At 43.1% G+C, this 13,327-nt stretch overlaps 1 protein-coding gene across 1 annotated transcript in view; it reads right to left on the reverse strand.

Annotated features, from left to right (window-relative positions):
- The window catches only part of szt2 (SZT2 subunit of KICSTOR complex), a 91,824-nt gene that overhangs the window by 19,881 nt on the left and 58,616 nt on the right, over window positions 1-13,327 (reverse strand). Inside the window, exons 33-39 of the mRNA XM_029429540.1 lie at window positions 12,386-12,433; window positions 10,227-10,348; window positions 9,580-9,765; window positions 5,648-5,903; window positions 4,200-4,279; window positions 1,081-1,206; window positions 235-437 (exon numbers count right to left, since the gene is read on the reverse strand). Coding sequence (XP_029285400.1) covers window positions 235-437; window positions 1,081-1,206; window positions 4,200-4,279; window positions 5,648-5,903; window positions 9,580-9,765; window positions 10,227-10,348; window positions 12,386-12,433 — 1,021 coding nt within the window. The remainder of the gene's footprint in view (window positions 1-234; window positions 438-1,080; window positions 1,207-4,199; window positions 4,280-5,647; window positions 5,904-9,579; window positions 9,766-10,226; window positions 10,349-12,385; window positions 12,434-13,327) is intronic.

Raw genomic sequence — 13,327 nt, forward strand, 5'->3', positions numbered from 1 at the left:
AAAACACATATGATGACTAAAGGATGAATGCTGCTCACAATGGAGGAAGAGAGAGGACACTAAGGAGTAATACTGTGTAACACATATTGATGCGCCCCTGCTTTAGGGTGCAGGATGGTTTCAAGGGGAAAGCCTCAAATATAATGCCAAACACAGAAAAACCCACTGGCATAGAGCTGCAATGGTCACAAGTAAACATTCAACAACAACTTCAAGCATAAAACAATAACAGACCTGCGAGCTGGAGACTGAGGTCGAACCTGGACGAGAATGAAGCCCATGCTCTGCAGGTACTGGACATACTGCTGGATGAAGGTGCTAGAGATGTCAAGCAGCCAGGGCTCTTCCTTCAATCGGCTGGGCAGCATGTCAGCTGAGTCAGTGCTGTAGCTACGGTCCCGACCTGACGCTGTGGAGTCGCTGGAGCGATGGCGTTTCTAGCACACAGAACAGTAGACATCACACACAAACATAATGTACCTTAAACTATGGCTAATAGCCGCTAGGCTACAATAGCTCGCTTGACTAAAAATACAATAGTGTCCTCTCGAGTATTCATAAATCGATTCCCCATGACCCCCAAGGCCTCTCAAATTAAATTTGCCAAAGATGAGCCCAGACTAAGTTGACCCCACAGTGTGTGAGTATTCTCCACCGGACGAGAAGGTCGCCTGCTGTCTCGCAGTACACCGCCTTCTTGGGAATACATATGGGCCATGTTTATAGTCTACACTACCGCGTACAATTGACAAAGTGCAGATGTTCCTCTGTTTGGTTGCCTATGAAAGGATACAGCGAGCATCGCATTGAAGATTATGTAATGGCAGTTTCATTAGGTATCGCTATGGCGATCAGCTAAGAATCCCACCTCTACAGAGGTGGTACTAGATACATTAGTCATTAAAAAAACAATAAATAATATTACCAAAAATCAAAAGGGGGCTGAACACAGACGAGGCTAAATGCACAACTCTCTCAACTGTTAATATAGTTTGTGTTGCTTGAGAATAGTTGTAGGTAATAAGCCAAATCATAAAACCACTCTCAACACATCTCTTCAGAGTCAGACAGTAAACACACCTTCACAGGAGGCTGAATAATCTGTTCCTCTTGGATCTGCTTACGGAAGATGGGGTCAAAGAGAAGAGGGGTGGCACAGTAGTGGACCAGTCTGGACGACTGCTTTAGTGTCTCCAAATCTGCCCCCTGTTGAGAAATCCATGATAGGATAAGATGGTGACACTGCAGAAGGAAACTTTGAGAGAAGAGGGATGATTTTGATACACAAAACTATGACAACTTTGCTTTCTAGGATAAAGTCTACAGGACTGTATACTGTAGCTCATCGTATTCAGATTCCGCAGTGGTCCCGGGCAGAGTCATCACAGCAAAGTTTTAGCAGATGGAATATAAACGGAGTGTATTAATTAAAGTTCAAGTACCTCGGGGTCTTGTTCGCGAGTGAGGGGACAATGGAGCGAGAGATTGGCCAGAGAATCGGAGCAGCGGGGGCGGTACTGCAGTCGCTTTACCGCACCGTTGTGACGAAAAGAGAGCTGAGCCAGAAGGCAAAGCTCTCAATATACCGGTCGATCTTCGTTCCTACCCTCATCTATGGTCATGAAGTTTGGGTCATGACCGAAAGAACGAGATCACGGGTACAAGCGGACGAAATGGGTTTTCTCAGACGGGTGGCTGGCGTCTCCCTTAGAGATAGGGTGAGAAGCTCAGCCATCCGTGAGAGACTCGGAGTAGAGCCGCTGCTCCTTTACATTGAAAGGAGCCAGTTGAGGTGGTTCGGGCATCTAGTAAGGAGCCACCTCGGCGCCTCCCTAGGGAGGTGTTCCAGGCACGTCCAGCTGGGAGGAGACCCCGGGGAAGACCCAGGACTCGGTGGAGAGATTATATCTCCTCACTGACCTGGGATCCCCCGGTCGGAGCTGGCAGATGTGGCCCGGAGAAGGGAAGTTTGGGGTTCCTTACTGGAGCTGCTGCCCCCGCGACCCAACCCCGGATAAGCGGTAGACGATGGATGGATGTATTAATTACATGAAGCTTGACAATCAGATCACATCTAATAATTAATATAGTTCATCCAGTGCCATGAAAATCCACTGAAAACCAATAACCAGTGGAAACGTCTGTGGGCCTTGTTGGACCCAGGCCATGCTGCACATCTCCTTTTGGATGTGCTCGAGTTAGAGTGCTCTGTAGGTGTCTGTTGAAATATCAAATTCCTAAATGTATGCTACCATGTACCAATGTTCCAATTTGTTGTTAGATTGTTAACATTATATTTTTAAATGTGTCCAATATCTAATACCACTTGTGTCATGACCTCCACTTCGGCCTAGCCTGTAGTCTCTTCTCCCTCCCCCTCTGTGTGTGAGACGGGTGTGCAGGAGACGGGTGTGGGTGTAGGAGACGGGTGCTAGCTCAGTGACTAACCGTTCTGCCACTTGTTCCTGCAGTCTCCTCCAGCCTGACTGGATTACCTGCAGCTCAAACTGAACTGTATAGTATATCATTAAATGCGATTTCTTTGCCTCCAGCCTCTGTTCTGCACTTGGGTTCTCTGGTAGCCTTAACAATAATGAGCACACCATTTCAATTGAGCCTGCACTTCATAATCACGTACAGTAAGCATAGCGGCTCATACCTGGCTTAGCACAAAATATATATTTTAGTGTTTAGCTAAAGGTTTAGGTTCAATTTGTAAGATCTGTCAGAATTTAAACTTAAAACAATGAACTCACATTATGAACAGAGTGTGAAGCGGTAACAGTGTTGACGTTGTGTCAGAGACGTCTCTGTGTAGTGTTGCAGAGATATCTACTGAAGTTAGCATGCTAACAGCTAGCTGCGCTCCGTCCAGTCTGTAATACCACTTGTTCCTCTAGAGGTGATAGTGAGTCACTGTAGCTGCAGTCTGCCTCAGTACAGAGAGAGAAGAAGTAATGTATATCTTTTCCGACTGGCTTGTCAATAATACAGCCATGATCCCTGCAAATTTAATAATTTGCTTTGATTAAATCCAAAGTGAAACGAATAATCGACAGCCTTGCCTCGTCCTCACCGTTAGAGGGAGGCTGCTTCGCTAGGAGTAGAGCGTGCGGCAGCTGGGAGACTGATGGGTTTTCCATACACAGTTAGAGTGTAGCTCAGCATTTATGTCGCTGCTATTACAAAGGTCAGACCCAGCTCTCCCCTAACCCACTCTGACTCCCAGGGCTGGATTTGTCACCGGCCGAATCCGAGCCGCCACAGTCGCTAACTGAAGAGCCGTCCCCCAGAGTCGCTGCACGCTCCCCTCCCGGCAAAGCAGTCCTATGTCAGTGGGGCAGACAAAACAAAAACACGAGATGTTCCCCCTTCTCTGCCACCCCGGACCAAAACATAAAACATAACGTTAAACGGACCGTACAGTAACGCATGGTAAACACACATATCTAAGCTCCATGTGATGATGATTATAAGATCAGAGCTTCAGCAGTTTGGTCGAATTTTGCGTATTCTTGCCCGCTCGCTCACTCACTGACATTTCAAAATTGTACAAAATCCACATTAAATATATAAACACTAGAAGAATATATTATAATGCTCCAAAACTTAGAATACAATAAATATGACAAACGACTACAACTAAAATATAAACAGGTTAACATACTATAGTTGTTATTTAATAACTGATGGTTTTGTTGATGACTTTAGATTGTATGGAGCCAGTAGTAGAGGTGAAATACTGCCTTCTATTTCTTTTGAGCAGGAGGCTCAGAACTACACACTGAACCTTTAAAGGCAGTGGTCCGAACGCAGGCTGGGATGGCATCTGGTTGAACCCTTTCTCAGCCATGACAAACCATACATTGTTTGAAAGCACACACAAAGCCTTACAATTCTCTATTCAACAATACACACAATCTGATGTTTTAATAGTAGATTCCAAAGAGTTACCTTTCACAAGAGGTTTCATGACAATAATAAAAGGGGACAAGAACATTAGCAGTAAAGACTCTCGAGCTCAGCTGTGTTGATTTTGCAGCCATGTTCTACTGTGTCAGCAGAAGCATTTTTTTCAGCAATTTCAGTCAACTAAAATTACTTCATATTTTTCTCGCAATGAAGAAAAACATATCCTTCAACTATTACAATACTGTATTTAAGTTACACATCTCAGAATTATGACTTGGGGTACTTACTGAAATGGGCATGTTGGACTGTGCTGACCTCTGCTGCCACGTCACAAACAGGTTCTCTATCTTCATCTGCTTCTCCAGTTCTGTCAGGGTAAACACAAAGCCATTACCCTTCCTGTCCAGTGAGGAGTTTGATGGGCTCATTGGACAAAAATCATATCATTATTATTATCATCATCATCATCATCATCATCATCATCATCATCATCATCATCATCATTATTGGAGCAACTTTTCAATCCTCGTAGTTGCGCCTTCCTGTCCTTTCTGGAATGCGTCTTGGTTGACGCGCTTAAACATTACACAGAGTTCACTGCCTTCTTTGTTTTGTCACTTTTATTTCTCTTTCTCATTCAGACTCCATCATATTATGTTTTTCTTCTTTCTTCTTTTACAAACAAAGAGTCGTTCTTACCGGGTGAAGCAGGTATGGGGTGAATTTGCAATAAAACAAAAACAACTTAAATCTACTTTTTCTGAGTGTAACGCAGCGGTCAAAAAAATGTATAACTTCAAACCAAAAAAGACCCAGTCTTAATGACAACTCCCTGTTATATACACCAGCTGATACCATCAATCAGCTGATGGTCAAAAAAGGGGTGTGGCGTCTGCAGCACACTTGCCGATAATAAACAATCAACACCATATTCTGTATATTCCTATTTCCAATACTTGACTGTTTCCACACATAACCAATCAAAATCATATAAATGCTTAAACTTATCATTTTGGCTCCAACAATCTTCATCATCATTATTATTATTATTAGTAGTACAGTAGTAGTAGTAGTAGTAGTAGAAGTAGTAGTAGTAGTAGTAGTAGTAGTAGTAGTAGTAGAAGTAGTAGTAGTAGTAGTAGTAGTAGAAGTAGTAGTAGTAGTAGTAGTAGTAGAAGTAGAAGTAGTAGTAGTAGTAGAAGTAGTAGAAGTAGTAGTAGTAGTAGTTGTAGTAGAAGTAGTAGTAGTAGTAGTAGTAGTAGTAGTTGTAGTAGTAGTAGTAGTAGTAGTAGTAGTAGTAGTAGTAGTAGTAGTAGAAGTAGTAGTAGTAGTAGTTGTAGTAGTAGTAGAAGTAGTAGTAGTAGTAGTAGTAGTAGTAGAAGTAGTAGTAGAAGTAGTAGTGTAGTAGTAGTAGAAGTAGTAGTAGTAGTAGTAGTAGAAGTAGTAGTAGTAGTAGTAGTAGTAGTAGTAGTAGTAGTAGTAGTAGAAGTAGTAGTGTAGTAGTAGTAGTAGAAGTAGTAGTAGTAGTAGTAGTTGTAGTAGTAGTAGTAGAACTAGTAGTAGTAGTAGTAGTAGTAGTAGTAGTAGTAGTAGTAGTAGTAGAAGTAGTAGTAGTAGTAGTAGTAGAAGTAGTTGTAGTAGTTGTAGTAGTAGTAGTAGAAGTAGTAGTAGTAGTAGAAGTAGTAGTAGTAGTAGTAGTAGTAGTAGTAGAAGTAGTAGTAGTAGTAGTATTAACCTCTCCGCTCAGCAGCTTTGATCTCCAAGAGCTGGCTGCCATGTCGGGCCACCACATCCCCCTCCATCAAGGGCCGGATGGTGCACACATCCCTCAGAGCCTCGTCAAAGGGAAGCAGCTCAGAGGGGAAGTGGAGCGGAGCAAGACTTCGGACAGAGCTGCTCAGCCTGCCCTGCTCTTTATTGGGCAGGGGAGGAACTGCACTACGCAGCAATGCATCAGGCTCCATGGAGGGGCTCAGGAACGGGTTGGGATCCTGGAGAAGACGGTTGGGAATGAAGAAAAAAAGAACATCAAATGCATGTTTTGACAATAAATGCTATACAAACAGACAGCAAGGACAAAACAATGCCCATAGGTTGAGCTCCTGAAGCATCAGAACCAGAGAGGTTGGGTACTAATAAATAATGATAATGCTGTTAGAGTGAATGCATTATCGAAAATGTTTAAGGAATATTCAAGTTAAATGATATCAATGACCAGCTTCATCCCACTGAAAACTTTAGGGATGATCTCTGCATAGAAAGCTTCAGATGCTACAGAGCCCACATTGAATCACTGTCATGACCTGAGGGGGACATATAGAATATATTTCCTGCACTGTATATTATGTTGTTATGTTATGATGGGTTTTATTAATATTCAATTCCTACACTTCCAAAGCGTTGATTGTGGGTCGCTGTCGAGAGAAACTTTTGGCCGTGTTAGTTCAGCAGAGCAGCTCAGGGACAGATGCCCCAGTACAGTGTGGCAGAGCTGTGTGCAGCATGCCTACAGGCTGGAAGGTCAAACTGTGCACTGGTGCTCCCTCTGCTTCTCATCAGGGCCATGACAGACGAAGCTCTGTTCAGGCAAATTTTCTGCTGCTCTGACTCTGCCTTCTGTCCGGACTCATTAGTAATGCAGCGATGAAGAGCAGGGCCATCGGAGGCAAAAGGAAAAGTTTGGTTCTTTCTATTCTTTGAGCTTGTTTTGTAATTGGCCGTAGGGGGAATGAAAAAAGGGCATTTGGTGACTTCTTTGCTGTAAAAGGCTGCTCTGATAAATCTTTACTGCAGCCTGTCCTACACAACAAAGCTGGAGCAACACTAAATGTGACATTTTTGTGTATTGTTTAACCTTTCTTAATTTAAACTTGACTGAGTTGCATGCATTATGTCAATGTCACTGTGGCCAGATTGACCTGCGAGGGGAGCTGCAGGGCCCGATTAACCCGTGCACCCAACTCTGTGCATTCCGCATGTTAGGCCTCTGCTGGGGGAGTAAAACTAGCTGGCCAAAGGTTATTTGATTAAACACAAATTAATTTAGGAATAAGTATCAAGTAATCAAGCAAAGTAGGTTTTGCACACACATAAACCACAACAGCAGACAGTTTGTGCACCGAGACCTACCACTTCTCAGTATCAGTTGATATTGTTCTTTTTAGTACAAACCTCTGCTTTCCCAGGACAGTTAAAATTCAAAATGTCCCCACATTCAGCTTGATATGTGGGCTACTGCTGGAAGTCTATTACTTCGTGCGATAAGGAAAACCTGCAGCTTGGTGTTGGAAGTTATCAGTCATGGGGAAAGAAACATTGTTATTTCATGTCCACAGCAGTTGTTGAGGGAGGGAAGACTGTTGATTGTGTCTATGTGCTTTCTAAAACCCCATTTTCCCAGCCTGTTACCTTTGAGTCACCCAATTCTCAATATACATGGAATCGGAGTTTCGGGCTTCCGGTGGAATCGCAATGCATGCTGGTGTGGCGAGCCTAGAAAAGTGAGCACCAACTCTACAAGGGCCGCCATATTGGATTTCTTCTCTACGTGTTTACATTGTATTTAGCTTAACTTTAGCTTAGCTCAAGCGCGTTTTTACTTTTGGATACTACCCTACAATGAGTTCTGAACTCCTTTCTTATGATGAGGTTCAGATGTGGAAAGTCGAAGCTTTGAAAGTATTTTGCTGCAAGCGGAATTTAAAGGTTTCAGGAACAAAACTGGAGCTTATTGCCAGGGTGTTTGCTGCATCAGAGATGGGCATTGAGGAGCAACCAACAACTAACGAAAGACTTTCAATCACAGAAAAAGAAAAGACTAAGCTTTTGGTTATTCTGAGTGGCGTTTCAGTGCCTGATCCCTTGACATTGCAGGATGGCTAGGTTAATGAAAACAACAGCATGACTTCTTGGCCGCCGATATACCTCAGCGATATAACATTATTTTTAATGTCTGACCACCCAGGGAACGATGTCGTGTTTCATAAACGATCTTTGAACGAATACAAAGAAGGCAAAGCATTTAGACTGTTTGACTCCGGCTGGTTGAAACAAATATCTTTCAAACCTTAGATTCTATACATAGTTTGATCCTAGGCGATCTCTTTCATGTTAGGGGATATTTAAGTAGGCCTGAGGCCAAACACTAACGTCTTGAGTGTCTCTTTTTCTGATCAGGTCATCTCTCCAAAACATATCGCTCATCTGTTAGTCTACCGGAGCTGACAGTGTTCAGACGGGCGATGTCAGGGAGATGAGGGTGAGGCTAGGGGACCGTGCATTCAATCAGACAGTCGATTCTCTGACCGTCTTACTCAGAATGTGTTGACTGAGTTTGAGGAGCCATCTAGGTGATCCATCTTTAAGTAAACAATGATGGAAGGCCTTGTTTAGGAGAAACTTGTTTAGGTGAGGGAGAGCGGCTGGTTGGCAGAATGGATGGTGGCAGACAATGTGACTGCATCTCTGTATTCTCTTCAGCCGACAGACACAGTGAGAGACTAGCTGGGGAACATAGTGGACAGATATTTCCCTCAGGAGTTGGTAGAGACAAACCAGAGCTAAAAGAGAGAGAGTATTGGACTTACATTCATCAGGTGGACACATACATGACTCCAAATGAATAATGTCGCTGTGTCTGCTGGATGTGCACTTACTGCACACAACACACAAGCTAAACTTTCTAAGATGATAATATGTCAGTGCTTTACAACTTGTTGTGGGGCCAAACAATACAATACAAATCATTAATGGAATTTAAAATGTCTGTTTTTAACAACATTTAAGGAACACCATTATTCCTAACAAGCCCATCATCCAGGACAGATAATCACTAAAGCCTTGACAAAGACAAAGTGATGGACCGTTCTGAAGGCCATCCGTCATTTTGACAGATTAGAACACAGACTGGGGGCGACCTACCGTAACGTTAAGTAACTCACAGCGCGTCTGCTCTCCTCCCCGCATGCTGCTCTTCCTGGTGAAGCACATTTTTAATGCTATCAAATACGCCTTATTAAGTCAAAATGACAGACAACTTGAAAGTCTAACACGACCACTGGAAACACCATCACTAAATGAAGCACATGTCAAACAGGCTGGTAATGTACAGGTAGTGACATCGTCACTTCTGAATCTTCCCCAGGATACAGCAGCTGTATGAACGCTGCCCCTGGACCTGCTACCTGCAGGCTGGGACTCCAGATGCTGTCCTGACAGCTGATTCCAGCTCAACTAGCAGCCAATTCTCCTCAACAGCTCCCAACCCCATACTGACATTACAGCTGCTTTTTAGTGGCACGTTTGAAGTGTGTCAGCATGTCTGTAAAGGCAGTCTGAGGTAGCAAGTGCTGAGGAAATCTTTATTTCCATTTTTTCTTTTAGGGAGTTTTTCCTTGAGTGATGCGAGGGTCTAAGGACAGAGGGTGTCGTATGCTGTACAGTCTGTAAAGCACACTGAGACATATGTGTCATTTGTGATATTGGGCTATACAAATACATTTGATTGATTGATTGATTAATTAAAAGTCCTGCTGAGGTCCGTCTGTCTCATTGTATTTTTCTGTTGACAGAAAAATAAGTAAATGGCTGGAATTGGAACTTTGCTCCTAACCCTGAATTATTCCAGCGCCTCAGAGACTTTAAATTCTTCCTGTGTCAGTGGTTTACCTGCTTGGAGTCCATTTCGTGGATGGGTGCGTCAGAGAAGCAGTAGTGATGGAAGAGGCCCATCTTTTGGTTGAGCAGACAGTGGACAACATGAGACCTGGCGTTCTGCCACTTAACAAGGCGGACCAGCTCACGATTCAGAGAAGAGCCCAGATCCACAGACCAGTTATAGCTGTACAGAGTCACCTGCAGCAAAGACGGTAACAACAGGACAACTCAAACACAAACATGAGATGCTTACACTCACACAAGTTGTGCCACCGGAGCAGTAAAGGCATCACATACAGTACATGTAATATTATGTTACGACTGCACCTCTCCTCATACTTTGCTTCTGCCCTTCATTAATGTGTTTCTTATTTGGGGTCAAAGGAAGAAATCTCATCGATAAATGTGTCAAAACATGGACAAATATTAATCTGCATGCTAACCACTGGAACTAAGTGAGATTTTTTTGAAGGAGCCGTTAAATGGACATGAGGAGCAGTGAGGGGAGAGGCACATCTGCATCTAATACAAGTGTAATCCAGGGGTCAGAGATGTATTCACAGCTCAATCAATCAGGACCTTTTGTTTGTAAGAACTATGTCTTGTACTCTTGGGCTGAGGGACATTTACAATACTAAGGCTTCCATATCCCAAGTCACCTTTTTGTCCAGGATGATGATGAAGAGGAACCTCTGGCGGGGAGCCAGTCCGGCCCCGGCCTGGCTGGGACTGAACCAATCACTTTGCTCCAGAGCCTCGAAGCGCTGGAAGCCTTTATGAGCTGGGCAGAAGAGAGAGGAACTCAGTGAAATGGCAAAGCAATATGAATCAATGCCAGACAGAAGACTGACTCCCACCTGACTGTCAGGACAGTTTCATCTGTTGTAACTAAAGTAGAACGTTGATGGACCACGACTTTGAGATCCACTTTTTACATGCAATTCATTTTCATCTGCACATCTACTGGGCCCACAAGCCAAATGTACTGAATTAGCCAGGATTCTCTGAGAGGTTTCCCAGGTCAGGCTTTACCGATTAGAAGAAACAGTAATGCTGGTCTGGAAATTAAAGCCAATTGTAGGAGAAAATATGTTCTTAACATGATCAGTGGGAGAGAAACATGGAGTGTTTATTCTTTGCATTTCACAATAACATGTGTGGGATATTTTTCACATTCCAGTATCTATATACAGTATATATCGGGGACATTATAACTTGGTAGGAAGGAAAGTATGCCATTAGATAGGTCAAATGGTATTTAACTTCCAGAAGATTTACGGTCTGCTTTAACTCTTAACTCTTTTTGACCAAAGGGCTGAACAAGTTATTATCCAGCAGCATTACTTTCCTGCCTGCTCGGTTGTTCCTGCCATGCAGTGACTCTCCTGTCATTGTACATCCAGCCTACCTCCTGCCCAGCAGTAACCACTTTTCCTGACCATCCCTGCCCAGCTGTTCCCACTTCCATCATATACTGTATATACCTGATCATTTCCACTTCATACTGTGCTTACGCCTTTAGTTCTGCCTGCCTGACCTTTCAGATAAGTTTGCCTGTTTTGATCTGCTTGCCTGGTTTTGACTAATGCATGTTTTAAAACAAAACAAACAATAACCTGCGCGTCTGATTTGTGCATCTGGGTTCAAACCTGGTTTCTGCTGAGCCTTTACACATGGGGGCTATTTATTATTACACTTGAACAACACTACAACTGCAATATAATTCATCATTGTCTTTAAAAGAAACTCATTGGACTCTATTTTGGTGTCAGGCGTGCAGCACAACGTGCAGCTCTGTACTGGCAAAGTGGCATCATGTACCTTACCTTACATTATTCCGCTTATAGACCCAAAGTAGTTCAGTGCACATAGTAAAATACATATATACACATCACCATAAGATGTGAACTGTTGATTAAATGTATCTGACACACTGCTGGTCTTTCTATTTGATCCAAATTAGAAAGTCCCGGATCAAATCTTAGTTGATCAGCTTAAATTACTGATATGATATGAATAAAATTTTAAGTGAGACATTCCAACTCCTGGTGCTGATGTGACAGCTGATATTTTGACAGACTCACCATCGGTTGGAGTTGTTGGAACTTCCACTGATAGTAAAGTGCCGTTTCCTCCCTCACACATGATCTTTGTCTGAGTGCAGAGAGCAGGTTAACCTCACAACACAAACAGATCATTTCCACCTGTGATCAAGTTACTTGTTAAATCAATCTTAATAAGTAACAGCTGATATAATCTGTGGCCGCTGAAGTTCTGTATTTTTCTGGCCAAAGCGCGATGAGAAAATTTGTTAGTGAAGTACTCTCACTCACTTGTACCTGGGTACCCACATTATTGGTCACATTCACACACTCTCATTTTCACTTGCATGTGAGTGAAATGCTGGCAGTGCGGGACAGGCAGAGCGGTGCAGGAGAGGGTGTCATTGCAAACCTCAGATGGGTTTCCTTCTGTTCTACAATATTTCTGTCACTTTAATTGGGGGGGGGGGGGGGGTGTACCCACATAAACCTCTCCAAAATCTCCCTCCCTTTATCCACTAGACTGCTTTGTGCTCCACACCTTGATTCACAAACGTAGGGCCCAATGACTTTGTTTTATGCCTTATGTAGAGATGTAAAGCTACATTAGAACTGCCTTTGAGTTTAAAGGCTACTTGCCTTTTGTCCACTTTTAAGATGTGTTGTTAACTAACACATATATTTAAAATATATATTAAGCACTACATTTTTATCAAAAAACAGCAATTAAATACATCCCATCAGCATCAATGTGTTAAGCTGAAAGGCAAACTTACGTGTGAACCTATTTAGAACTGGGGTGTTTTCCTCATCTGAACTGTCTTCTGTAGGCAAACAGAGATGGTACAAACAGCAAGGCGCCATGACAGTGAAGCACACAGCTCGACACAAACTGATGTAAGCAGACACTTGCAAATAACACAGTTGTGTTAGACAGCTGCTAGCATGGACATAGAAACACAGAAACAAAGAGCAGCAGCAAGGAGGGCACGTTGAAAGCTTCGACACAAACCATGCTCAGACTTCTTCCTCTACACAACATGAGGTGAAACCAGGTGTTAGCTTCATGCTGCTGATGACTAGTGTATTCTAGACTTTACAAACACACTAATATAGGCCTTCATAAACATTCATCAAGTTTCCACCACATTCTGTGATCTTTTGTCTTCCAATTTCATTTCTGCAACAGTACACTATCATTTAACTCATACTGTTAATTGTTTTAGTAGTGTTCCCTTTGAATTTGAAGTCTTAATTTCTAATCCTGTAGTTATGACGTAAAGAAGAGTCACCACAGAATATTCTAACCGACAGAGTAGTGAAGTGGGTTGTATCAGGTTGAGGCTCATTGTTTCGAGTTACACAAAAAAACTACAACACTACACTACAGATAAAAAAGAAAAGAAAAAGTTAGGCTGGTTAAACAAAATATTCCTCCACTCAGGGGTGTGTCCGGGGAGTGGCTTGGGCTGCCACCCCTGAAACCTGTACCAGTGATCGTCAACTGGCGGTCCGCAGGCCACATCTGGGCCCCCAATGCCTCCCATCCAGCTCGCAGAATATTAATGAATTCACTGGGACCGCTGCAGATGCAGCCTGTTGAGCTGTCAGGAGACTCTTTTTATATCTACTACTCACACATGCTACATTCTAGAGGGAGAGTTTTACCCCGAGAGGGGCACCAAGTTTACCCTTCTTGCTGAGCTGTAACCACGGAT

Source organism: Cottoperca gobio, chromosome 4 (genome assembly GCF_900634415.1).
Source record: "Cottoperca gobio chromosome 4, fCotGob3.1, whole genome shotgun sequence".
Classification (NCBI taxonomy): Eukaryota; Metazoa; Chordata; class Actinopteri; order Perciformes; family Bovichtidae; genus Cottoperca; species Cottoperca gobio.